The 26,420-nt window shown below is 54.2% G+C and overlaps 1 protein-coding gene across 4 annotated transcripts in view; it reads left to right on the top strand.

The window, feature by feature from the left end:
- Ube3b (ubiquitin protein ligase E3B) overlaps window positions 1–20,471 on the top strand; it is a 184,489-nt gene extending 164,018 nt beyond the window's left edge. For 3 of the 4 annotated variants that reach the window (XM_051176459.1, XM_051176456.1, XM_051176457.1), the window contains 15 exons: window positions 297–464; window positions 1,408–1,579; window positions 2,941–3,059; window positions 3,523–3,637; window positions 4,277–4,376; window positions 7,619–7,738; window positions 8,798–8,974; window positions 9,079–9,189; window positions 10,266–10,403; window positions 10,629–10,694; window positions 12,215–12,273; window positions 14,582–14,764; window positions 15,040–15,151; window positions 17,609–17,701; window positions 18,783–20,471. In XM_051176459.1, the coding sequence (XP_051032416.1) occupies window positions 297–464; window positions 1,408–1,579; window positions 2,941–3,059; window positions 3,523–3,637; window positions 4,277–4,376; window positions 7,619–7,738; window positions 8,798–8,974; window positions 9,079–9,189; window positions 10,266–10,403; window positions 10,629–10,694; window positions 12,215–12,273; window positions 14,582–14,764; window positions 15,040–15,151; window positions 17,609–17,701; window positions 18,783–18,974 (1,925 nt within the window). In that variant the 3' untranslated portion in view covers window positions 18,975–20,471. Of the gene's footprint in view, window positions 1–296; window positions 465–1,407; window positions 1,580–2,940; window positions 3,060–3,522; window positions 3,638–4,276; window positions 4,377–7,618; window positions 7,739–8,797; window positions 8,975–9,078; window positions 9,190–10,265; window positions 10,404–10,628; window positions 10,695–12,214; window positions 12,274–14,581; window positions 14,765–15,039; window positions 15,152–17,608; window positions 17,702–18,782 lie in introns of those variants that run through there. The other variant, XM_051176460.1, reaches the window with a different exon arrangement.
- Window positions 20,472–26,420: the final 5,949 nt, after the last annotated feature.

Genomic DNA, 26,420 nt, shown 5'->3' on the forward strand with positions numbered 1-26,420 from the left:
CTCTGTCTTCATGGGATTTGGTGATACCGTAAGAGAGTGCATGGCAGAGGGACACGCCTGCCTTACGCTGACAGGTGTAAGGTGATCAGGACAGGCCTCTGGGCTGCACCGAAAACCCGTGTTAGCTTTTTCCCACGGGTTATCCCAAAGGAAGGCGTTGAGCCCGTGCAGCAGCTGCCGCCCCTCCACCCCCTCACCCACCCCCACCCGTGACTGGGGTTCTCGCCGCGCTCTTCCTCCACAGGTAGGAGCTGGCAGCTGAGTTTGTGCTGTGCATCTTTTTCCCTCCGTACCAGGTCTCCTCAAACGAGCATTTCAGAAGTCGGCCTCAGTTCGGAACATCCTCAGGCCTGTCGGGGGCCGGCGTGTAGACTCCGCTGAGGTGCAGAAGGTCTGCAGCATCTGTGTCCTCTACCAGACCTCACTGACGACTCTCACCCAGATCCGCCTGCAGATCCTCACAGGTCACACAGCCCCAGCCCGTTGCCCCCACTTCCAAAGTTGGTACCCAGTTTGTCCTAGAAAAAGCTAACCTTTCCTTCCTGGCTTCCTTGACTCCGAAAATAGACTTTGTAGGTGAGCATTTTGAGCTGTTCTTAGAGACTGGTGATAGCTCAAAGCAGCCTGGTCATAGCCCTGGCGTCTTGTTCCCCTTGCTAGCCCTTTAATTACAAAGTGCAGCTTTCTTAAAGTTCCCTTTTATGTAGAACACGAAGATGAGGGGCAGGAAGAAGAAAATCAAAGCACTTGCCCCGTTACGCCCCAGCAGTGGTCACGGGTGCCCAGTGTGCTCACACACAGTGTGGATGCACGCAGACACACACATCTCATCTTACCCTTTTCTGCCCATCACTCGGAACCAAGTGTCATGCCAGTTCTCCAGACACCTCAGTTTTATTGGTTGCGTGATACTCATTGCATGGGTATGCCCCACGTTTTCTTTTAACTGAGCAAGGAAGTCTCCTCTGTAAGGACAGACCTGGGGCTGTCCATTCAGGTGCAGCCCAGGTGTCATGGTATGAACTGATCTGAGCATAGGTGTCCTTTCCTGCTTCAGAAAAAGGTTGTAGACCACTGTGTGTGTGGATTAAAATGTGGCTGCTGCATCAGGTAGACCCAGGTTCTCTCTGGCCCTGACTCCAGCCATGGGACAGGGACAGTCACTGAGTCTCACTGTGCTTCAGGCCCCTTATAAGGCAGGCTTTGTGGGTGGGGCTGCTCAGGAGCCTTGCACAGTGGTCTGGGCTTGTGAGCATCCAGCAGCGGCGGCTGCCCCTGCAGTTGTGACTCAGTGTGGAAAAGCTCTTGCTGCTCGTCCTTCTCTCGCATGCTGGCTTCAGTGGGAAGGAAGAAATGTCAGAGCCGCTGGGGTCCCCGCCTGAAGCCTGGGTTTTCCTCCTTTTCCAGGGCTTACATACCTCGATGACTTGCTGCCCAAGCTGTGGGCATTTATCTGTGAGCTGGGGCCTCACGGAGGGTTAAAGCTCTTCTTGGAATGCTTGAACAATGACACCGGAGAGTCCAAGCAGCTCCTGGCCATGCTGATGCTGTTCTGTGATTGTTCCCGGCACCTCATCACGTAGGTTGATGTGGGCTGAACGCCCCGCTAGGACTCAGCAGGGGGTCAGCAGTGTGGGGAAGCAACTGCACCCGTGCAGCCAAGAGGTGGGCGTGGTGGTGCACGCTGTCATCGCAGCTGCTCAGGAGGCTGAAGCACAGCAGCCCAGCCTGGTCAGCACAGCAAGAACCCATAATCCCGTGCACCTCACACACACACACACACAAGGCAACATTCACAAAGCAGGTGGCACGTGCCAGGTGTGCAGCTGCGGCCCTGGCAGGTCTCTGGAGAGGTGTTCAAACCACACCTCAGCCACTTACTCTGACAAGTAGACTACAGGGAAACTCCGGACTCAGACAGCAGGGTGTAAAACCCAGGCCAGTTGTTCACCGCGACACCAGTTTCCTCGTCTGTGAATGAAGTAGCGCCCGCTCCCACCTCTGGGTCAGTGCCCGGTGCTTACAGCCCAGTTGTCAAGCCAACTCTGAACAGCTGGGTTGGGCTTGCTGAGCCTCGGTCTCCCCTTCACCTACCCTGTCACCTACCATAAGAGAAACCATTTAGAGCGTGGTTAGGCCGATCCTGGGACACTGGCTGGAACCCTCCTGTCCTCTTCAGGCCCCTGGAAAGTTGTAGAATGGACCTCAGGCAGCGGCGTTCAGACGGGAAGATCTTGTATCGAGAGGGTACAGGGACATGTAGCTGACTGACTGGTGCTCTAGAAGAAGGGCTCTAGTGAACAGGGTTAACCCCCTAATGGCTGAGGCAAGGCTGAGCTGTGTCCTAAAGCATGTGGAGAGGTTTCTGGAAATTTCCTGTTGAGCCATGACATGCATTCATCAGTTCATTCATTTATACGTTCTTTCAAACATTCATTCACTCACAAGCACCGAGGGCCATGGCCTCGCTCTTAGAAGTGGGATCTGGTTTCACAGGGTTCCTCAGTCAGCACCAGCTGATTCGAGACTCCTTTATACTCGGACACGGATGAGGCGTGATGGAGAATGTGCCACGGGCAGCCAGCCCACTGGGAAAGCCCTGAGTAGAACTTAACTATTTTTCCTAATTGTTCTGTGTGTCTTCCTACTCTGAACGATGTCAAGTAAACAGAAGGCAGAAAAATTAGCGAGCCCTCAGGAGCCATCTGCAGCTCATGGCCGACTTGCCTGCCTCATCTAACACTCAGCAGCTCCCTCCCTGTTGCCCTCTCTGAGGCAGGTCTTAGCCATCACGCCGTTTGTCTGCAAATATGTGCAAGATGTATCTAGAAAAGCCAGTGCGGCTTTTTTCACCTTGTTTGTTTTGTCTAGAAGACAGTGAGGTCTCATGTGTTTCCTTTTCTCAATGGAAAATTCTGAACAGTTTTCTGCCCCGTGTAGCATCCTCGATGACATTGAAGTGTATGAAGAGCAAATCTCATTCAAGCTGGAAGAACTAGTCACCATCTCCTGTTTCCTCAATTCCTTCGTGTTTAAGATGATCTGGGACGGGATCGTAGGTAAGGCGAAGGTGGCCGCGCTCTTCTTTGGTGCTATCCCAGGAGGCCACTCTGTGCCCTCAGCTTCGTTGCTTATTGAAGGTGGTGGAGAATGCTTGTCTTCTCACATGGCGTGGTGGCTCATGAGACAGGGGTGTGGCTGCAGAGGTCTCTCTGCCAGCTCCTTCGGGCTGTGCATGTGGGGTTGTTACTAGTGACGAGCTCTGCCCTGAAAGGGCCTTTACATGGACACTCGGTTTCCATGGGGATAGGGCCTGTGCCAGTTCCTGCTGTGGGCAAGTCTGCTTTCTGACATGTCTCTGTTAGTCCAGTCTTAAGCTCCTTAGAGGAAATATTCCCCTGAAAGATGCACAAGCCCTAGGGACATTTGGAACACTCCCAGAGAGCCTGTGTGTGGTTCCAGAGCTCAGGCCCAACATGCTGAGCGCCGTCCTCCATCTCTGACCCCTTCTTTACTGCACAGAGAACGCCAAGGGAGAGACCTTGGAGCTGTTCCAGTCCGTCCACGGGTGGCTGATGGTGCTGTATGAGCGCGACTGCCGGCGGCGCTTTGCTCCTGAGGACCACTGGCTTCGAAAGTGAGCCGGGTGGGGCAGGCGGGCGAACCCCGACCCCCCCCATGCCCACAGTACGGGTGCCGGCTGCTTGGCATTTGCACTCAGGGCAGGCGATGAGCCTTCTCTTCTCTTGCATGGGCCCTGTCCGTTTGTCTGTAAGGAAGGAGCTGCTGTTTCTAAAGCACCTGCCTGGGTGTGTCACATAGCAGTGGCTTCTGTCCTCCCGTGCCACTCCAGTCCCGTGACGGCGAGGCCACTCGGCGGCTGTCTCATCTAGGCTGGGAAGAGAGGGTCTCTGGGCAGAATTACCGAAGTGAAAATTGCTTCCAGATTTGGGGAAGTGTGCCGGGAGCCCCGTGACAGCCGCTGAAGGAGCATTTCTGTCCGTGACGAGTCAGATCTCAGGGAGTGGTTGCAGTTGTGACTCTAGGTAGAGCAGGGCCTTACAAACGCTGCCATGAAGGGCTGTGTGGGCCAGACAGCCTCTGCCCTACTCCCTGGGCTGTGGGGCTGTGGAGACAGCCCCAGACCAGCACACAGGAATAAGCAGCTGAGGCTGTATCCCGTAGGACGGCCAAAAGAGGGCAGCACCGCACTCAGCCACAAGTCCTACACTAGAGAAGGCTTTTCTGTTTGGTGATGCCTGTGTCTCTCCTGAAGGGATCTCAAGCCCGGCGTGCTCTTCCAGGAACTTGACAGGGACCGCAAGAGGGCTCAGCTGATCCTGCAACACATCCCCCATGTTGTTCCTCACAAGAATGTGAGTTGACCTCTGTCTGCTCTCCATTATGTTTGGAAATGTCTGCGGGGCGTCACGCATGCACACGTGTCTGCGGGGCGTCACGCATGCACACGTGACTGTAGGGCGTCATGAACCCCGCATGTGTCAGTGGGGCCCCGTGCATCCGCATGTGTCTGTGGGGCCCCGTGCATCCGCACGTGTCTGTGGGGCATTACAAATCCCACACACACAATGGTGGTCTGTCCTACTCGGGCAGCTTGTACTAAGTACTGGGGCACACCCGGGAGGCGGTGGAGTCGGGACGTGGGGCGTGTGCTGTGTTAGTCCCAGCACACGACCTCATGGATCCCTCTGAGAGGAAGCAGGGTCAAGGGAGGGCTCCATGTGATGGAGGGAAATCCTAACCCAGCAGGTTACCCTCTGACCTCCACACCTGCACAAGCACGTGTACACACAAAGCAATCAGCTGATGTAAGTGAAAAATAATTTTAATTAGAAAATAATTGTCAGTAATCTCCCATTGATTTGCTTTCCCATAACTTGGATTTCAGTTTCGATTTTGCATTAGATGAAGTCCTAGAGCTACTGTGTGAGATTTAAAGTAACTTTTAAACTTAGATTTCATCTACATCTATCAGTAAGAATTTTCTAGATCATGGAAAGTGGGATATTCACTATGCTGTAACTCAGAAACATTAAAAATTGTATATTCAACTCAGAGGGAAGTGAGGGGGAGGGACAGCTTCACGGCCTGGGATGAGAGACTGCAGTCCAGCAGGAAGGGCCTGGGAGAGCCACCCCACCTTAGGGAGATAGGCAAAGCAAGTCTGCAAGCCACAGCAGGAGGCTGCTGCAGCTCCCTGGGCAACAGGGATCTTCCTGGTAGGGTACCATGGCCAGCTGAGGGGAGAGGCTGGGGCTCCATCGGAGAATACGAAGACAGTAGGGAGCCAGGGGATGTGCTGTCTGTCCCTGGGGCACACTGAGGCCTTGGGAAGGGTCGGGCAGTAGGGTAGGAGCATCTGGGATGTGCTGGGCACAGGGACAGTACCGTGCCCCCTCAGAAAAGGCCCTCTCTTGCCCCCCCCCCGATACATATTTAGAAAAGAGCTAAAGTGAAACGCTGTGATTCTTACTCCAGAGACACCACGTCGTCACTGCTGACTCCTGCCTGAGCAGTGGTGTGCCAGCCATGCGGCTTCTTAAACTCCCGCCCCACTGACAGGTCCTTAGGAATGAGGGAACTGCCTGGACTTACTCAGTCAATGAGCCCTCCCTGAGAGACCACACACACACACACGCACACGCACGCACGCACGCACGCACGCACACACACACACCTGGACTTACTCAGTCAATGAGCCCTCCCTGAGAGACCACACACACACGCACGCACACACACACACACACACACACACACACACCTCTGCTAGAAATTCCACAGCTTGGGGAAGCCAGCTGTCCTGTGCTGTGTCTATGAAGGACAGTGTGCTCCTCCTCACCTTTAAGTGCCTACTGCTTGGTAATGTCCGCCCTCTGTCCTTGAACAGCCCGAAAAGTCAGAGTGTCTAATCTGAGGTTGAATCTTCTAAGATTTGCCGTGGCTGCCATCCTCCTTGTGAATCTGAATCTTCCATTTTCTGCCGGGCAGGGGTGTGAGGTAGGGTAGGGTGAGGAGGTAACCTGGGTGTGAGCTCTGGCTTGAACTTGGTCCCACCGTCCTGGAGAGAGTGGTCCTCACTCAGGCGTCTGCTGGGGTCACTGAGAGCTCCCAGCCTCTTCAATGTTGGATAAGTTTGCCTTGACCCCCTCCCCTGCAATGCCCCATGGAATAATCTAGAGCCCAGAGGCCCGTAATGCTCCCATAAACCCCTGCGTTCCCAGCTCCATGTCTGGGGATGTTGTTATCCACATGTCACAGGTGACCCCGATAGAGTTGGAGTCATAGTGCCGAGTGACGTAAATACTGTTTCCAAGCTGCTGAGCGAGGGAGAGCGGGAGCCACTGGTACTCCTTCTGCCCCCCCCCATGATCTTGGGACCCTCAGAACTTGTGATGGATGTGGAGCATGGTCCTTTTTCTTAATTCTGGTACCTTATGGAGAGACAGGCCTTCCACTGAGTTCCTATGTTGCCTTGGAAGCCACTGGCCTCCCCTGTACCGCAGGATTGTGGGCATGTGGTGCTGTGCCCAACTTGGTTCTGCTGCTCTCATCTGTACTTAACGAAGCTCCTGGTTTTTAGGACTAGCCTCATATTGTTTATTCATCAGGAGGTAGTGGCCATAGGTCCCCTCGGGTAACAGATTCTGCCTGGTGGCAGGGTACCAAGGCAGAGGTGGGTATTCATGGCTTTTTGCTTTGCTTTTTAAGACTTACTTTGTATGTGGAAACTTTGTCCGCATGTTTCTGTGCAGCATTGCATGCTCGCCTGCTGCCTGCAGAGGGCAGAAGAGGGCATCCTACTACTCTGTAACTTATTAGAGATGATTGTGAGCTGCCGGTGGGTGCTGAGAACCAGCTCTGTGAGAGCAACTGTGTTCTTAAGAGCTGCGCCATCCCCGCTCCCAGCTCTGCTTTTGAAAGAACTGCTGTGGCTGGTATGCGTGCTCAGGCAGCTGACCTCATGGGGCGCTGAGGTCCCTGCACCTGGGCTGTGTGCTCAGCACTCTCTGTGAGTGCTCAGTGAGTGCCTCATGCTTGTGTCCCCCGCTGCTGCTGAGAAGCCAAGAAGATGGCTTGAGGCCAGCCTGAGTCACATGTTTGTCAGAGCCCTGAGGCTGAGGGGGCAGGGTGCCGAGAGGTGACTGAAAACCTACTGTGGCAGGTCTGAGGACCCAGGAGGCAGACAGAAAGGCTCATTTGTCATACCTGACAATGGGAAAAATCGTCTTCTAATGGTTTTTGTGCCTGAAGTTCATGATATTGATTTCCTTTAGAGTAGGCACATCTGTCAAAACCAGCCTGTGTTGGTGGCTGTGCCCCTGGGCTTCTGAGACCGGTATTGACTGGTCCTAGCTGGGCCCCAGCAGTAGCCAGGCATCTCTCAAACACTCCTGCCTTGGTGCAAGTTTCGCTGTATTCCTAATTCCATGAGGTTCTTTGGGGGGTGCTCCCTGTTCCCGGGGGACACCTCTGAACCGCAGCACACAGCACATCCTGCTCTCATCCATCTCGGCTGTTCCGCACGGTGGGTTCCGGTTGTCTTTTTTCTGGTATTAGTGGCTGAGCCTGTTTCTGGTCTCACCTTTGCTCATTTCAGAGAGTCCTCCTGTTCCGGAATATGGTTACCAAGGAGAAAGAGAAGCTGGGGCTTGTGGAGACCAGCTCTGCCTCCCCTCACGTCACTCACATCACTGTCCGAAGGTCCCGGATGCTGGAGGTGAGTGGCCACTCACAGACAACAGTGCTGTGCCGGGTGGATCTGGTGGACAGCTACGCTTCAGACTGTCCTGAGCCTGTGGGGTGAAGACTCAGGGAGGCCTCGAGCGCGGAGGGAGCGGGGAGGGGCGTTAGCCAATCAGCTGCAGAGGAGCTGCTCAGTCCAGCATGTCCTCAGTTATTCCTTTGCGCTGTGAGGGGACACACAGGCTCCTAACCCTCTGTGAGACAAGGGCAGGGGCTCAGTCTCCTCCACTCCCACTGCTCCAGCCCGGTGGCTTGGATGGAGCGCTCTCATCGGACTTCCTCAGGGAAGACAACCCCGGCACCAGGCAGCGGGCGCCAGTTTGCTGACGTTAGCTAAGATGTTAGCTGATACCCTCCTCCCAGATGACTCTAGCTTGTGTCAAGGTGACACAGAACTAGCCAGCACGTGTGTTGTACACTTGGAACGTGTGTATGGGGCTCTGGATAGGAGACATGCACTCATTATCTGCATTTACTGCTCTTAGCTTCCAGAGCTGTGGCTCACACCGGGGCCTGGCATGGGCCAAGCTCACCTTACCACACTCTGCCAGAGCCATGCCCCACAGGCAGCTGTGTTCTGAGCGAGCTGACCACTGTTTCGCAAAGCTCAGACACCCCCCCCCCCAGCTGTTTACCCAACATCTCCACTTCCCCTGCGCTCTGGCTCCCAGCTTGTCTCCGGGCTAGAAGGCGAGCCGGCTGCTCTGACTTCTGCCCATCCCCAGTTGCCTTCCGCACCAGGACCCGGGGTTTCCCTCTCACTGTGTCTTGCAAGCCTGACTCTTCCCGTGAGCTGAAATATACTCTCTGTATTAAAGAAGGGAGATGTCCATATTGACCCAGCTTCCTCCACCTTTGATGGCCAGAGCTAGCACGATCTAATTTCTGACTCAGTCTCCTCATGCCAAGGAGTGGGTTATCCTATCCATCGGAAGAACCCTCGCACGGGCTCCAACCCTGACTCGCGTGGTTAGACTCCTGGCTGGGTTTGCTGAGGCTGCGCTCCTCAGAGGTTGAAACTCTGTCTTGCTAGGACGGCTACGAACAGCTTCGCCAGCTCTCCCAGCATGCCATGAAGGGTGTGATCCGAGTGAAGTTCGTCAACGACCTTGGGGTGGATGAAGCTGGCATCGACCAGGATGGTGTCTTTAAGGAGTTTTTGGAGGAGATCATCAAGAGGGTGTTTGACCCAGCACTCAATCTGTTCAAGGTGGTCAAGGGGGAGCTGCTGGGGTTGGCAGCAGCCGGACACGGGAAACCAATGGGAGCAAGGGCAGCTCTCAACTCCACCTCTCCCTGTCCTTCTCCTGGCAGACAACCAGCGGAGATGAGAGGCTCTACCCCTCACCCACATCCTACATCCATGAGAACTACCTGCAGCTCTTCGAGTTTGTGGGGAAGATGCTGGGGAAGGCAGTCTATGAGGTAGGCCCTCAAAGGCGTGCGGAGCAAAGTGTGGTGACCCTTGAGAGTGGGGCATGGTGGCACACCCTGTAACCCTGGCATGGGAGACATAGCGAGACCCTAACTCCAAGAGAAGAAAAGCATGGTCCGGCGGTGCTGGCGCACGCCGTTAATCCCAGCACTTGGGAGGCAGAGGCTGCGGATCTCTGAGTTCAAGGCCAGCCTGGTCTACAGAGTGAGTTCTAGGACAGCCAGGGCTACACAGAGAAACCGTGTCTTAAAAAAAATTGATTAAAAAACAAAACAAAACACGTAGTGACACGTGAGAGGTGACACGTGAGAGGTTTGTTTTGAGAATGGGACCCAGAGTTTCACGTGTTCGATAGCACTCCGAGGCTGACACACCCCAGCCGAGTGCTGAAATCTGTCATTTGGTTCCTTTTTACGTGTATTGACGTTTTGTCTGCATGTCTGTCTGTGTAAGGGTGGCAGATCTCCTGGAACTAGAATTACAAACTGTTGTGAGCTGTCAGGTGGCTGCTGGGAATTGAACCCAGGTCCTCTGGAAGAACAGCCTGTGCTCTTAACCTCTGAGCCATCTATCCAGCCTTGAAATCTGTTATTTGAGTGGATATTTCAGAAGAAGACGGAGCTTCCTGGGAGTTCGCAAACTAGAGCAGAAAGATTGGGCGTGGCCTGGGTGTGGCAGGCACCTGACACCTTCCTTCCTCGGGGAAGTGGGTTGTCCTCCATGGCGAGAGCTGCAACTGGCACTAGGTCTCCATCGCAAGACTGCTGTTGGCTTCTGCTCCTTGGGCTCGTGGGGTCAGGGTGGTGGGGGACTCTGGGGGTCTCTCGCAGCTTCTGGTGCCCGTCCATGGACACCCAGGTGTGGGAGCTGCCTGTCCGCTGAGCCGCAGGGCCTCTGCCCAACACCGTTGCTGTCTGAGACCCCTCGCTAGGTTGTTAGGTCATTTCTTAGATGGCAGGGAGGTACAGCTCCAGACTGATCCCTAGACATCCCTGGTGCAATCAGGCTACGCCTGAAGCCAGACTGCTCAGCTGATGACTGAGTCCCTACCCTCTGTCTCTTCTAGGGCATCGTGGTGGACGTGCCCTTTGCCTCTTTCTTCCTGAGCCAGATGCTCGGGCACCACCATAGCGTCTTCTACAGCTCTGTGGATGAGCTCCCGTCACTGGACTCAGAGTTTTATAAAAACCTCACCTCCATCAAGGTGAGTGCTGAGTGGCGGGTAACTTAAGTGCGCACCATTGTGGTTCAGTGAGCACAGGGGCTGGAACGGCCCCACCCACCTCTCAAGCCCCCTCACACCTGAGGCTCAGCCTCTTCCACACGACATGGGCCTCTGCCTGGAGGTGAGGCAACTCAGGCAGCTATCCGTGGCCTCTCAAGGAGGGAAGGCTGCCCACACACCCCAGTACTTTCTCTGTCCCATTAGCGCTATGATGGAGACATCGCTGACCTCGGGCTGACACTGTCTTACGATGAAGACGTCATGGGTCAGGTATGTGGGCTAATCTGGCAGGCTTCTTCCAGTCCTAAAACCTGCCAGTTCGTGGGGCTTCCCTCAGAAATCTGCCCACTGAGGATCTGTCTGTCACCTGGCCAGGAGAGAGGGTTCCTTGTTTCTTCTCTTCCGGCTTGGCCTTTGCATGCTCTCCTCAGCCAGCTCCCGCAGAGCCTGTGGCACATCCTGGGACTTGAGACAGTTTCTGCCTCTGCCCAGCCTTCCTGTTCTAGTCTGTGGGAAGCTGTGAGCCTCAGTATGGAGATCTCTGCTGAGGACGGCTGTATAAATGGAGGTTTCTGACCTGAGGAGAAGTCCTCTAGGGGGCAGGCCCTGGAGGCAGGCTGGCAGAGAAGCTGCTCCTGGCACAGCTCTCCCATGCCCTCTGCCCCTGTGTCGCTGTGGAGGCGCCCTGCCCGTGGAGCCTCAGGTCTGCTCTGGAGAAACCGTGAGCACATTGGTGCAGATCTGGCTTCCCAGACTCAGCCTGTGTCACCTCAGTGGTCATTCGGTCTCTGTAGTGTCTGTAGCACCTGTGTCTGGAGTGCGCTCCTGTAATGTATGCCCCCCCCCATGCCTTTCCTGCTTTCCCACAGGCATACATACCTGTGTATGCTCCGACACATGAGTGTGTTCATCCTGTGTGTGCTCGTGAACAGCAGTGCCCATGCACAAGTGTGTGTATTCGTGCATGTGTGTACATGAGAGCATGAGTGCCCATGCATGAGTGTGTGTGTTCATGCATGTGTGTGCATGCGAACATGAGTGCCCACGCACGAGTGTGTGTGTTTGTGCATGTGTGTACATGCACATGTATTGCAAAGGTGATACCATGTCTCTGCAACATAATCCCCCCCCCCCAGTAAGTCCATTCTTTTATCAAATTTTTGGGTAGCCATGCAGTATTCCCAAGTGTGGGTGTTCACACTCACTGCAGCCCTCGGCACTAACATGTCTCCTGTGTGCGTTCACACCCACTGCGGCCCTCGGCACTAACATGTCTCCTGTGGGTGTTCACACCCACTGCGGCCCTCGGCATTAACATGTCTCCTGTGGGTGTTCACACCCACTGCGGCCCTCGGCACTAACATGTCTCCTGTGGGTGTTCACACCCACTGCGGCCCTCGGCACTAACATGTCTCCTGTGGGTGTTCACACCCACTGCGGCCCTCGGCACTAACATGTCTCCTGTGGGTGTTCACACCCACTGTGGCCCTCGGCACTAACATGTCTCCTGTGGGTGTTCACACCAACTGCGGCCATCGGCACTTCTCCCTCTGTGCCTGGCATCCAACATCCTTAGTGCACATGTATGGACAAGGATTAGATGAGAAACCTTTCCTGTGGATCACATGAGGCCTGTTTGTTGATACTTCGTTCCTAAGGTTTTGTGAGAAATGATGGTTCTCAAACACATAGCATCTTAATTCCACCATTATCATGGTCGATTGTGCCGGGTCCTTGCATCTTCCCTGTTTAGAATTCTCCCTAGTAATTACTCCCGTCTTCTCCCCCAGCTTGTCTGCCATGAACTGATTCCTGGAGGGAAAACCATTCCTGTTACAAATGAAAATAAGTGAGTATAGCAATTGGACGTTTAAGGTCAGCACTTGAAAAGACTTCACTCCGGCTCCTGGAGTTATGCTGAGAATTTATTAAGATAGATTGAGGCAGGAAGAGGCTATAAATATCATAATGGAATTTTCTGGCTATAGTTCATAGGCTGGAATTGTATTAAATTCAATTTGCAAAATAAGAGTGGATGGTTTACCCTTAGCAGAGCACTTTGGAAGGTCAGAGGCACTGGCCACTGTTCTTAGGAATATAGTAATGGCTCCACTGAGACAGGAAGGGAGCCTGAGCAGCTCAGGCCTGCTGCCCCGTGGGCAGGCGGGCAGGGGGGACACTTGAGAGTGACTGTGTGGGAATTCCGATGTGGCAGACACACACTTAGGGTTTCAGGGCTTGCTGAGGGCAGCAGCTCCTGCTACAGATAATGTGCTTTCGACCCCAGATACAAACCCTCAACAAGCCCTGCGCCCAGTCCTCTCTGCCTAATTCAGGGTTAATTAAGGGTGGAACTTGGCAGGAGGAGGGGCACTGGGCCTCTTGTCCCTTTTCTGCCACGCCCACTTGGGATTTGAACTAATTGCCTAAGCATTCATCTGGACAAGGGCAGAGGAGGGCTCAGACCCCTGCACCTCGTCCGGCTGTGCTCAGCTAGTCTGGTAGCCAGTTGACTACCAGAAGAACAGACAGTGGTCAGCAGCACCGGGACACCTCAGCGCTGCCCTGTAGCCACAGGACAAGCATTGCCCACAGGGAAGAGATGGCTGAGGTTTGGGCCTTGGTGCAGGGGTGAGTCCTGGGCCTGCCTGTGCGTGACCTGTGACCGTTCCTAATGGGGCAGAGTGTGGAATGATGTATAGCACCACTTGAGAGATCTAGCTGAAAAGGGGGCATAAAAGTTTTCATAGCAGATATGGGACATGTCCTATGCATCCTGTCCACCCCCAGGGAGCTGTGTGTGTGTGTGTGAGCGCATACTCACACTCACACAGAACAGTTAGGAAAGGTGAGTTCACACAGGCTGAAAGGCCAGGGAGTAAGTCTACATAGGCTGAAGGTCCGGGAAGGTGAGTTTGAGCAGGCTATGCTGGAACAAGATTCTTATCCTGCCATGAAGCCTAATGGAAATTTGTGTCATAACTCTGGCCTAAGGTGAAGCCTCAGAATATGGCAAGGATACCTGGTCCTGATATGACTTGGGCCTGGCAGTGCCTACTTACCCCCAGGCCACACACACACACACACACACACACACACACACACACACACACACACACACACAACCACACAAAGTATTGGTAATCTTCATAGAATACATGGAAGGAGAAGTTAATAAAAAAATTAACATTTGAAAGGTAGTAATATATAATGTTTGTTGCTGAATGCTTTTTAAACTAGAAATACTTCAAGGTCAGTAACTTTGGCCTGAACATTGTGGGGCAAAACAGAAATATTTGGGCTATACTTAACATGGAGGGTTTTTTTTGTTTGTTTGGTTTTTTTTTTGTTTTGTTTTGGTTTGGTTTTTTTTTTTTTTTTTTTTTTTTTTTTTTTTTTTTGTTTTTTTTTTTTTTTTTTGTTTTTCGTTTTTCCAAGACTGTTTCTCTGTGTAGCCATTACTGTCCTGGAACTTGCTCTGTAGACCAGGCTGGCTTAGAACTTGGAGGTCCTCCTGCCTCTGCCTCCGGAGGGGAACATGGAGTTTTTAACAGTGTTCTTGGGTGTGTTTGCCAACAGATCAACAACTCCGGCAAGCTTGCTGGAGTGTCGGCCTGTGGCTGGAGATAAGCTTGATCAGGGTGCATGAACACAAGCAGAAGCCCCTTTGCCGGTCAGTATTAGCTCACCTGACCTCCCTGTTTAGCCTTGGAGTCATCCCGCTGCATTGTGAGAGAACACTGGGCCCATCTAGCACCACGGGCTCTAGTAGAATTGTGATTGTTGGAGCGCTAAGCTGTGTCCTTGAGAGTGTCCAAATGGGATTCACCAGTGCAGGTGGCTCTTCAACTCTGGAGAACATGGAGGTCATCCCAGGGAGTTATATTGGGGACTGTGGGGACAAGTGAATGAGGCCATGCCTTGGACACTTGATACTGTCATCATGACACACAATGTGTGCCTTGGGAGCTACTATTGTAGGCGTCACCGTCATTGTTCTGATATTCTGATAGATGCTTGAGTGTGGCTTGGTTTTTTTTGTTTTATTTTGTTTTGTTTTTGAAAATGGTTCAAAAGTGTTAGGCTTCTCTCCTAGCCCATTTGGCAGCAGCTGGCCCCGGACTATTAGTTCCATTATTTCTCTTTCTTGTTAACAGAATTAGCTACATCCATCTGATGGCACATTTTCGAATGCACACGCAAATCAAGAACCAGACAGCTGCTCTCATTAGTGGTTTCCGTTCTATTATTAAGCCTGAGTGGATCCGAATGTTCTCTACCCCTGAGCTTCAGCGTCTCATCTCTGGGGACAACGCCGAGATCGACCTGGAGGATTTAAAGTAAGGGGCAGTGAGGATGGAAGGGTGTAGAAGGGGAGCCGTCCCTTCGCTGGGCTCGGTCTAATACAGAGCCCTTCGGGGAGCCCCTGAGGCTCCAGCACTGCGGTCCTGGTTGACGGCAGAGCCGTTCTGGAGCCTCTGCCCATTCAGCTTCCAGGGGATGGGGCCGTGACATGTGAACATGTGTGGGTGATGTGAACATGTGTGGGTGCAGCTGCCTGCCTGTCCCCGTGAGTGCCGGCACACTGCTGAGCCTCCCTCTGGATTGCTTTTAGGAAGCACACGGTGTACTACGGAGGCTTCCATGGGAGCCACAGGGTCATCATCTGGCTCTGGGATATTCTGGCTTCTGACTTCACACCCGATGAAAGAGCCATGTTCCTGAAGGTATCTCATTACAACTTCTTTATGTGTTCCTGAATGCGTGCACGGTCCTCAGGCCACTCTGGAATTCACACTGAGCACAGTAAGGTTATCCAGAGGGCCACACAATGTCAGCATAGCCTTGCTCATGTGCCAGAGGCTGAGGAGCCAGAGAGGGGCTGGAGAGATGGTGCCTGGCTGCTGGCTGCTCCTCCGTTGGAGCAAGTCCTGTGCCGCTCTGCTCCACCCTGACGTCTTTAGTGCTGTCTCAGAGCTCTAAGACAGTGGCGCACACCTTTAATCCCGGCACTCAGGAGGCAGAGGCAGCAGGATCTCTGAGTTCAAGGCCAGCCTGAGTTCCTGGACAGCCAAGGCTGGGCTGCACAGAGACACCCTGTCTCAAAGGAAGGAAGGAAGGGAGGGAGGGACAATCCTAAATATGCTCCAGTGTAGTTTCTCCCACGTAAGGGACTACCCCTGTGCCCTTTCTCAGTGGTGTAAAACATGCATCACACATGTGCACAGATACAGTGTCCCAAGGGAACACCGATGTGTAGCTGACAGCCAGCACTGTGTCTTGTTTTGAGGGAGTGCAGGTGTTGAATCAGGTTCTCTCTGTGTAGCCCAGGCTGGACTTAGTAGCCTAGACTGCTTGTCCTCCTGCCTGGCAGCCTGAGCACTACAGCTCTAGGTGTCGCCTCTATGCCTAGCTTATTTACACTTTGTCATGTACAGTATCTGTCACTAACTGTTTGCTGCCCTAGTACCGGTGAAGACTTGAGTGTCCACTAGGTCCCTCGGTGTCACTGGTTTTGATGAATGACCTCTACAGAGTGAAGCATTTATAGGACACTGAGTGACACATGCCTTTCTCTGTTGTGTGTGCAGGTTGTCATTAAAAACGCATCATGGTTTTGCCACTTGCTTTCTTTCTCTCTGAAAAGACCTGGTCTAGAAGTACACTTAGCACCTTGGAATCTTTTCCCTAAGACCTCCTGGCTGGCTTGCATACTTTGTCTCTGTCTCTGTCAACGGAGTTTGTTTCCTGGCTAGTCCCGCAGCCATTTAGGCCCAAACAAATACACAGAGGCTTAAAGTAATTATAAACTGTTTGGCCAATGGCTTTTGACTGGCTAACTCTCTCTTAATTATAATTATTAACCAATGTCTACTAATCTGTGTGTCCCCATGTGGTTTTGGCTTACCAGAGAATGCCCTGTGTCCTGTCTTGGTAGCTCCATGGCGCCCCCTGGGGGCCTCTCTCTGCCTCCTCCCCAGAGTCCCCCTGGGGGCCTCTCTGCCTCCTCCTCCCCAGAATCCTCCTTGTCTGGTAGTGCTGCCTCTTCTTCTTGTCTGGCTCCTGGCCAATCAGTGTCTTATCATCAACCAATAAGAAAACACGCATTAACTTCATACATAAGGACATCCCCCATCAGTGTCTCTCTCGCCTCCCCTCCCCCCTCCCTCTCTCCAGGTAGGGTCTCAGGTTTCTCAAGATGCTTTCAGATTTGCTATGTGACCCGTAGCCAAGGGTGACCTTGAAGTCCTGATCCTCCTGTCCCCACCTCTGAATGCTGGTCTTACAGATGTGTCCATCACACTCAGCGTATTTGCATGTGAGCTTCTTGTGTGGCCGCTCTTGTGAAGACAGTGTGGTGGTATCACCAACCACACCAACAGCTGGTCTTCCTTGCTGGCCATTCCGAATCCAGTTCCCTCTTGCTGAGGAAACCTTCACTCACGCCAATCAACCAGGATACACATGGGCTGCAGTTTTTCATGCCAGTGCATGTGTGCAAGACAGCAGTGTGCGCCAGTGCATGTGTGCAAGACACCAGTGTGCACCAGGGCGCACCGATGCATGTGTGCAAGACAGCAGTGTGCATGTGTGCGAGACAGCAGTGTGCATGTGTGCGAGACAGCAGTGTGCATTTGTGCGAGACAGCGTGTGCATGTGTGCGAGACAGCAGTGTGCATGTGTGCGAGACAGCAGTGTGCGCAGTGCATGAGGTCATGGCTCCGGGCCTTGCTTGGCTCACCCGGGCCCCCTCAGATGCCACCACTGCTCTCTTCCCTGAGGACAGATGTCACTGACTGTTCCTGCTGCTGCTCACTGTGACAGTGCAGGTAGAGACATGCTCTAAACTGTGTGGTGCTGACCCCAGCAGTTAAAGGACATCTTCAGCTACAGATCTAGGAGAAAGCCAGCACAGGCTGGAGGAGACCTGTGTCAGACGGGCATATAAAAAGGAGCCCTGTTTCGTGGGGTGTCACTCCCGGTTGCCCTGCAAGCCACCAGTCTTGTACAGTGGGCCACGGTTTCGTTAGCATTAGTTCCAGAGGGTGGCACTCTTGAGGCATGTGATGTGTGGTAGGCACACGTTGGGCAAGCGCCTCCCTGCCTCCCCTAGCTGTGGTGGAAGGTCAGCGGCTGCAGTAGCAAGAGTCCCCGTGCCCCGCTGACTCCACTCTGCTTTGCAGTTTGTGACCAGCTGCTCCAGACCCCCACTCCTAGGATTTGCCTACCTCAAGCCTCCCTTCTCCATCCGCTGTGTGGAAGTGTCAGATGACCAGGTAACCACGGCCACGCTCCTTTCGTTCCTTCTGTCCCTTCCCTGCTGCCCAGTTCTCTGCTGGGCCCATCATGTCCTCCATACCCCTGCCTACATGGCTCTCGGCATGAAAGCCACCCGTGGCGGGCACTGCAGACCCAGCCAGGGTGGGCTGATGGCACTCTTTCTCTGAGGTCCCTTCTTGGGGAAGGCCTCAGGGAGTGTGCGATTGGGATGCTGTTTTCATGGCTGCGGATCTGGGAAGGTTCAAGGTCCAAGAGGCAGGGTTGGAGGGGGTGAGGCTCAGGATAAGGGCAAATGCAGGTGTGCTCCCCAGCTCCTCCCCTGCTGCCCCCCCACACACACCCCGGCAAGCTGCCTGTTCCTGCTGGTTAAAGGAGAATGTCCTAGGATTCATGTGCCCGGTGTGTTCCCACGCTGACCCTGGTGTTGCTCAGATGTGCCTGCCTGCCCTGCTGGTCTCAGCGAGTCCCCGCCTACAACCTCTCTTCAGGCTACACTCCCTTCAGTCAGACACTAGATGGTCCTCCACCTCCAGACTTAGGGAAAAATTAGCCAAGTGCTTGTCAGCCATGGGCCATGGTACTTGTAGTCAGAGAAGGGTGTTAGGTGACTTTAGTTAGCTGATAAGTGTCCGTTAGCCCCTAGTCTGAGGTTGTTATAAATTTAAAAGGGGCTGGAGAGAGAGAGAAGATGCAGACACCCGGGGCAGAGTTCAGGTGGAGGGGTTTTTATTCAGGGAAAAGAATCATAAAAAGGGGGAAAGGGAGAGGGGACAGGAGCAGCGAGGGGGGGATGGGAGGGGATGGGAGGGGGCAGGGCCCCTTTAAAAGGGAACGCAGTGAATGTGCACAGGCGGTGCCCTCAGTGGCTGCAGCTGAGGGTGAATCCTGTCAGAACCCCAAGGGCAGGCCGGTACAGATGCCTGAATACTAACAGGAAACCTAGCACAGGACTCGCGTTCGAGTGCTCAGAGCAGCAGGAGATCCCTTCAGCTGCTCAGGCACTGTCCTGAGCTGGGCTTCACCTGTGTGCACCTGCTCAGGTGCCCTCTGACCCGCAGCTGTGGTGTGTGTTTGCAGGACACTGGGGACACCCTGGGAAGTGTGCTCAGGGGCTTCTTCACCATCCGCAAGCGGGAGCCAGGTGGACGTCTGCCCACGTCTTCCACTTGCTTCAACCTGCTCAAGCTGCCCAACTACAGCAAGAAAAGTGTCCTCCGAGAGAAACTGCGCTACGCCATCAGCATGAACACAGGATTTGAGCTCTCCTAGCCCAGCCCCAGTCCGATCTTACCCACCTGCCCTCTAGAGCACCCAGAGGACGGAGCCCTCAGGCTCCTGGAGGTGACATGCTCCCAGGGGTGTGGCCAGCCTACTTGAGTCCTCAGACACTCTCAATAGCCATGAGATGCCCAGGTGTGGGATGCTGTGTAGCATGCTCAGCGTGCTGGGGAGTGCTGTTGAAATGAGCCCCTGGTTATCCCCCTGTGCGCCCCTTCCTGCCTTCTAGCAGAGGGGCTCCCAGTGGTTCTGTGAGGCTTTCTTCCTCTGCCCTCTGAGTACACACAGCCTGTGCCTGTGGGCTCCTCCTTCCGTTCTGAAAACTCAGGTAAGGCCTCGTCGCCAAGCCTCTATGCACGGCAGAGTCCCTGCCTCTACCCTGCCCACAGCAGCCTCTTCCCAGGCCATCAAAGCCAGCTCATGCCGGGGAGGCTGCCCAGCACAGTTCAGGGTCTCCTACAGGGGAGCAGGTGTCCCACACCTCAACCCTCCCTCCCAAGTCCTCAGCAGGCCATGCAGTCAGGGGACCCTTGCTGTCAGGCCCTGCCCTGTGCATTGGTACCCTAGCTTAGGACAGAAACTTGCCACCCTGGAGAGCTGAGCTGCCCCATTTCTGAGTACCCAGAGCCTACTGGCTCTGCGTGCCTGCTCTCCTCGTCACCTTACAGAGAAACACAAGAGCTACAGCATCTGTCACCTGGGCCGTGCTTTGTTCCAGGAACTGCAAAGCCGGTCCCGTCCCATGCACAGGGGCCCTTCTGCACTGAGAGGCCTCGCAGGCTGAGGTGTGTCCAAACGCCTTGGCCGCCGCCGTTGGCTGCGCTCCGTTTCGGACTTCATTCTGTTTTCCCACCTATCGTGCTCCTGGGCCCTCCTTTCCCCTTTTATCATAAGAACTTTCTCGAGGTTCTGGATGCTGAGGCAGAGGCTCTGGGCTCAGTGTCTCTTGTCTCATCAAGTTCTTACACCCTCCACCCTGGTAGAGGCCAGGAGCCCTGGTCTCTTCTCCACTCTGTGGAGCCAGCTTAGGGCTAATAGCGTTCACAGCAAGTAAACACCTTCCATCAGGAACCTGTACGGGAAAGTGGGCGTGTCCTGTTCCCACTTCAGCAAGAAGCTATGGCTTGAAGCGTGGAAGGGTGGCAAGGTCCTTGGAAGATGTCTGGCGCCATGTGTGTCCTCAGCTTGCCCACAGGTCCCTGTGCCCTGTGCACCAATAACACGGAGCCTGAGAATTACAACAGGGCCATGGGGAGTGGGTCTCCCCAATATCAACGTGACCTGTTTGATTTTGACCTAGGGTTGCTGTAGTTCACTTCAAGCCTGCTTCCCAGAAGTTGCAATGTCATACTATCCAAGCGCCAAGTCTGTCTTAGCTGGTGGTCACTGGCACCCTGTTGGCTCCAAAGTGGGAGTGGGACCTCTGTTTTGTAGGTAACTTGTGGACTAAGATATGTCAGGGCTCTATTAAATTTGTACTTGAGCATATGGTGGCTGCTCCGGTTTGTACTCAGCCGTGTACCGGGGTAGCTCAGGCCGCAAAAGGCACCCACAGTGGCCAGAAGACAGAGCTGAGTTATGGGCAGTTATGACATGTGCCCGGTTTGTTTTCAGAGCTGACATTTGTCTCCCTGTGCCCTGTTTTTATAGGAAGTGGCACCAGGATTGCATGCATAGCTTTGAAGTTTATGATTTACACGGTACCTACAAAAGCCACCTTGTTTGATATGGAGAGGCCAAATAACTCATACATGCCTCTTGCTTGGGATGTCTCCTGACACCCCAGTGTCCCCACTAACAGAAAAATGCTGCAAAGGCCCCACGATGTGTCACGTGCCTGCAGTGTGATTTACACCCACATAGAACTAAAGCCTGGCTCTGGCGTAGTTTCTAGAACTGAAGTCAGTGCAAACAGCTACCCTGTTGATGAGGGAAGCAAGCAGGATTTTGTTTGGTGTGCTGACGGGACCTGTGCGTGCGAATGAACATTTAGATGAAGTCTAAAACACCCTGGCCACTGTGGCTTTGTCCTTCAGCTGTGACGATCAAGCTGACACTCCTAACGTCTGGCCGGTGGCTGGCCAGTGCACTCTAGTTTGGGCGTGTACTATGGAGCCCCCGCTGCTTGAACGCTGGGCTCACAGGGTCGTGTCCCTGGGACCTTGCATTTCCCGGGCTGCCTGCGTGACTGGAAAGAGATGTGTGTGTGGATTGTGGAGTCAGACTCCTGGCCCGAGTCCTGTGAGCCCATTCCACAACTATTTCTGGGAGACTCTGGAGATGTCTGGGGCCTGGGCCTGGCTTAGGATTAGTTTCTAGGTGGCAGTCTACTTCTCACCCGACAACTTCAGAAGTTAAGGCTGAACCAGGCAGAGTGGCACGTGCCTGTAATCCCAGAGCCTGGGAGCCTGAGACAGGCAGGGTTAAATGTCCAAGGCCAGTCAGCCAGCGATAAACAACAGAAGTGGGCTCAAGCCACAAGAAAACAAAACAACAGAAAACCAAGAAGCCAAGACTACCCACAGGCCTGACGAGGCTCTCCAGCCAGGCTTCCAGAGCGACTTGTGTCCCTCACAGAGTGGACAGTGGGTAAAGGTCACCTGCCATGTCTTCATGCAGTGTACACAGGCTGGAGACTCGTGTGTGTTGGACAGTGCCTTAGCACGGGGCCTGGCCTGAGGCGTTTGCACACCTGTGCGTCCCACGCCAGTGTTAAGCCAATGTTGGAGAGGCTGCATCAGGGCCTAGGACAGGCCAGCGGTCCCCGGCACTTGGCACATGGGTCCTAATGAAATAATCTCACTGTGGCCATGGCAGCCAGCACTGTGACAAGCATATGTGTAACAGATGGAGTCGTCTGGGAACCTGGGCTGGGGACTTAACCATCCATCCAGGGCTCATGTCCCAGCTCTGCCTCCCACCAACTGGGAGTACAGGCCAAGTCCCCTGGCTGCAGTCCCTCCCCGCCCCCAACCCAGGACAGCAGAGAGCAGGCCTGAGACCCGGATCTGTACCACCTGGGGACAGCCAGTGACTCCTGGTGGCATTCTCTCTGGAGTTCCTTTTTCCTTTAAACTCCTGGGTAGGAGCATTCACTGATAACAGCAGACATCCCAGAGGTTTGCTGCTGGGCCAAACACAATGCCGGTGGCCCTGGGCCAGAGCCCCGGCCGCAACCCTGGCTCCCACCCCACTCACCAGACAGCCCTCCTGGGTTGGGTGCTGTGGCTGCTTTCCCTCATCCTTCCCTTAGACCCTGAGGAGGGGGGAGACCTGGGGAGAGGATGTCAGGTGCAGGTGGTTTGACAAGGACAAGGCTATGGCTCAAGCAGACAGACTAGAACGCTGACCCTGGCCCCAGACATTACTCGGGTCATACAGCTGGCCCTGGCCATGTCTAACCCTCGGCTTCACTCCACACTCATGCCTGCGGGCAAGGTCCGTCAGCAGCCACTAGCTGTGGGTGCTCAGCCACCTTGCTTGAGCCTCACTCAGTCTCCTCATCTGATAGAATGGAACAATCTTAGCCGTTTGCACTGTGGTACACGCTGGTAGCCCAAGCTACCAGCCTGGTGTCTGCAGTCATGGGGCAGACCATGCCCAGGCTCCATGGAGGAGGGAGGGGGAGGGCGACCGTGTGAAGGTGAGACGTGGTGGGCCATACAGCCCTGTCGGTCCAGGGACAAGTGTGGGCACCGCACGCCAAATGGTGATGGCTAAGGCTGTCGGTACTGCCCTACCCACTGCACAGCCTCTGCAAGCCAGGTTGCTGCAGATCCACGCAGGGGCGTTAGGAATCGGGTGTAGCTTGCCTTATTTTACCAATGTCTGTGCAGGTGAATCGGCCCTGGCGTCACCGCCTGGACGAGAGGCTGTGCTGTGTGGGGAGCCCGGGCACAGGGCTCAGGCTGTCTCCCACACTGGGATTTTTAAAGCCAGTGGGGGCAAAGCCAGACTTGGGGGAGAAGTCCCTGGGGAGGCAGGGCAGGGCCAGAGGCCAACGTGGCGCTGCTCTGCCCACTGGATATCTGCCATCCTTAGGCACCTGCCAGGCATATCTGCATCCATGATCCTTTGCTCATAGTGGCTCCCATGAACTCCGCAGCCTCCTGTCCCACACAGCACATACTCCCTGTATGTGCTGTGGGGGCTTTGGTGTATGGTTTTGTCACTGGCCCAGATGGTGCCAGATGGGCTGAGCAGCTGCTCGTTGTCCCAGCCGAGAGCTGGCTGTAAGCCTGATGCACTCATTCACCTAACAGGTCCAGAGAGCCTCTGTGCCTCAGGCTGGGGTGGATTATTACAGCCATGAGCAGTGGGCACTGCCCCTACTGCAAGGAGCTGCAACCAACCCCCAAAAAAGAAGTGTGGCGATGCGTGCCCTGGCCACTCCGTCCAGTGCCCTGTGCCTCCCTGTCCTGATGCCCACTTAACAGCTGGGAAGACTGAGGTTCAGGAACTGTCACCCCGGTATTCCGGGTCCGAACACTGGTGTGCCACACCTCAAAGCCCTCATCAGGGCCGAGTGGGCTGAGAGATTGCAGAAGCCTCTAGGCAAAGCTAAAGGGCTGCTCTGTCCCTGGTCTGAGGCTGCTTCCTGTACCAATCCCCTTGAAGGTTTCTGGAGTCGACACTCACACCTGTGTTGAGGATGTTCCTACAGTGAGGGCTCCTGGGTCCTGTAAATGCAGAGAAGGTGAAGGCCCGGAGGAGCAGCTGGCCCCCACTTCCTAGCCAGAGGGCAGCACTAGAGGTAGGTGTGTCACCCAAGCCAGCTAGCTGTCAACTGCCCACCCGGCCCCCCATAGATTAAACTGGCCACACATCACTTTCTGCTGGGTTAGCATCTCAGAAAATGATCCGGCTATCTCATGGCCATATGAGCATCACAGAGTGTACTCACAGAGCTGTGACGTCACAGGTCTGCCTCTGTCAGAGACCAGACTCTTCATTGTGCACTGTGCAGCCTTCCATCATTGGCTCCTCCCTCCTCCTGGGGGTGGGGGGGGTAGGGGGATTAGAATAATCATAGAGTCCTGTTCCCTGAAATTATCCAGTTTGTTGCCCCTCCCCCCAAGTCACCTGGCTTGAACCAGAAGCCCTGCTCCTCCATGGCCTGCCTGTCGCCCAGCAGCCAGGTAACCTACACAGAAGTTTCCTTCACGACCTTTGGCTGCAGGACTCTGCAACCCCCTAAGTCCCCAAATGGCCCTGAACCAAAATGTTTGCCCGACCTAAATTCAGCCACCTTCCAGAAGAGCTGGCACTGGTTCCTCACCCCACTGGGCTCGGCACGGCACGACGACGACGGGGGGGGGGGGGGGCCTGAGGGACAAAGCAGCAGAAGGGAAGGTTCTAGAACTTAGGGAGCGGTGGCTCGGGAAGGCAAGGGCTGGAGGGGTGGAGCTGTTGCAGCATCTCTCACTGACTTTAATCTTCAATTTTCATGCTTTAATATGAAATCTAATTGCAGATGCTGAATTACGGTGGGGAGCTCATCCGGGCTGACTAATTAATTAGTCAGATTTATAAGCATTTGACTCTTAGAGATCTATGGCCCTGATTTGTCACCCCAAAGCTCTTGGAATTTTTTCCTCTGCTGGCAGTTCTCACGGGGTGTGGAGAATCACTTTGAGGGGCTGCTCTGGAGGATTGCACCTCCTTACCAAGTCTCCCCTCCTCTGAGACCAGTGAGGGATTTACCCTAAGAATGACAAGTACCAAAGCACCCAGTCTCTTACTGTGGACCTTGATGAGGCCATGGCAGACATTACTAATAGATTTCCAAATTCCTTTCTGTAGAACCCGGCCTCCTAGCTCAGGCTTCTTCCTTGTAACTGGCAATCCACTGAATTAGGGGTCAGCCCCTCTGCTCACAGCAGCACAGAGAAGGGAACAGCCTGCTGCTGAGGGCTGGCACTTGCTGACTATGGTATGTTAGCCTCATTTTTCCTCTGTCCAGAGGCGACTATGCTGACCGTTCAGGATGTAAAGTGTGGGATAATAAATATAGAAGTTCTTAGTGTCCTCTTGAGGTCTGGACAAATGAAAGACGCTGTTCCAGGAAGAGGAGGCAGATGCTTCTGGCCGAGATGGTGGTGGAGACTCGGCCAGTGAGTCCCTCAAGAAGGGTTGGGGACACTCTCTTTCCTCCTCACTTGCTCTGGAGTACAAGTCTACACACAGGCTGGACGGCAGCCAGCCAACTGTCCATGGCAGGAAGGTACAGCACGCATACCCTAGACAGGGAACCCATGGTGGTTTGAATAAGAACGGCCCAGCGGGCTCACAGGTTTGCATGCTTGGACACCATGGAGTGACACTACTTGAAAGGATTAAGAGACATGGCCTTGTTGGAGGACTTAAGCTTTGAAGTTTCAACAGCCGGTGCCAAACCCAGAGTCCCTCTTGGCCTGTGGATCCTGCACGATGCCATGTTCCCACTATGATGACAATGGACTAAACCTCTGACACTGTAAGTAAACCCTGACTCAGTGTGTCCTTTGTAGGAGTTGCCATGGTCACGGTGTCTCTTCACAGCAACAGAACTCTAAGACAACATCAGAGGGCACCCATGGGTAGTGAGGAGGCGCTAGGGTTGACATCCTCTGGGGACTACCGTGACTCCAGCTGCCACGGTGCAGGCAGGGGGCATACCCCTCCCCTCCTCCTGGCCTTTCTACTTACTTTTGTGTGGCCAAGGTCTCATGTAGCCCAAGCTAACCTCAAACTTGATATGTAGCCACGAAGACCTTGTCCTTGAATTACTGATATTACCACCTCCACCTCCCAAGTCCTCAGATTAGCAGCATGCACCACCCCCACCACACACGTGGCATTCCACATTGGGGACCAAACCCAGGGCTCCGTGCATGCCAGACAAGCGTTCTGCCAGCTGAGCCGCACGCCCTGGCCTGGCTTCCCCTTTCTTCCCACTGCGCCTTGTATCTTATGCATAGCAAGCCCTCCTCAAACCTAACCTAAACCCCTGCAGAAAAGTTAGGAAATCCAGACAAAAAGCAAAGTGTTAGCACAACCCATGACACCCCCACTTAGAGGCAAGCAGCGTGAGACACGGGAGTCTTCCTTCCTGTGGCGTGTACACACAAATACCGATTTCACAAAATTCCGACTTTGCTACACAGCGTTTTGGAACAGGTCCCAACACCCATTTCCTGCAGAGGTCGTAACGTCCCTTATTGTTGAACAACGCGAGGGTTCAGTTTCTGCTGTAATGAGCGGCAGTGCTGACCAAACCCTTTGGGCTCTGCTGAAACACATTTGCCTCTGAGATGTTGGGGGCAGGGGACTCGCAGGCCCGGGACAGGCGTTCTCAGGACCCTCGTGAGTGTTGCCAAACTGTCCTCCTGAAACTCACGCCCACCTGCAACCCTCGCACTGGAGACGCGCCCTTTTCTCCAACTGATATTGCCAGAT

The sequence above is a fragment of the Phodopus roborovskii genome, unplaced genomic scaffold (genome assembly GCF_943737965.1).
Source record: "Phodopus roborovskii unplaced genomic scaffold, PHOROB, whole genome shotgun sequence".
Classification (NCBI taxonomy): Eukaryota; Metazoa; Chordata; class Mammalia; order Rodentia; family Cricetidae; genus Phodopus; species Phodopus roborovskii.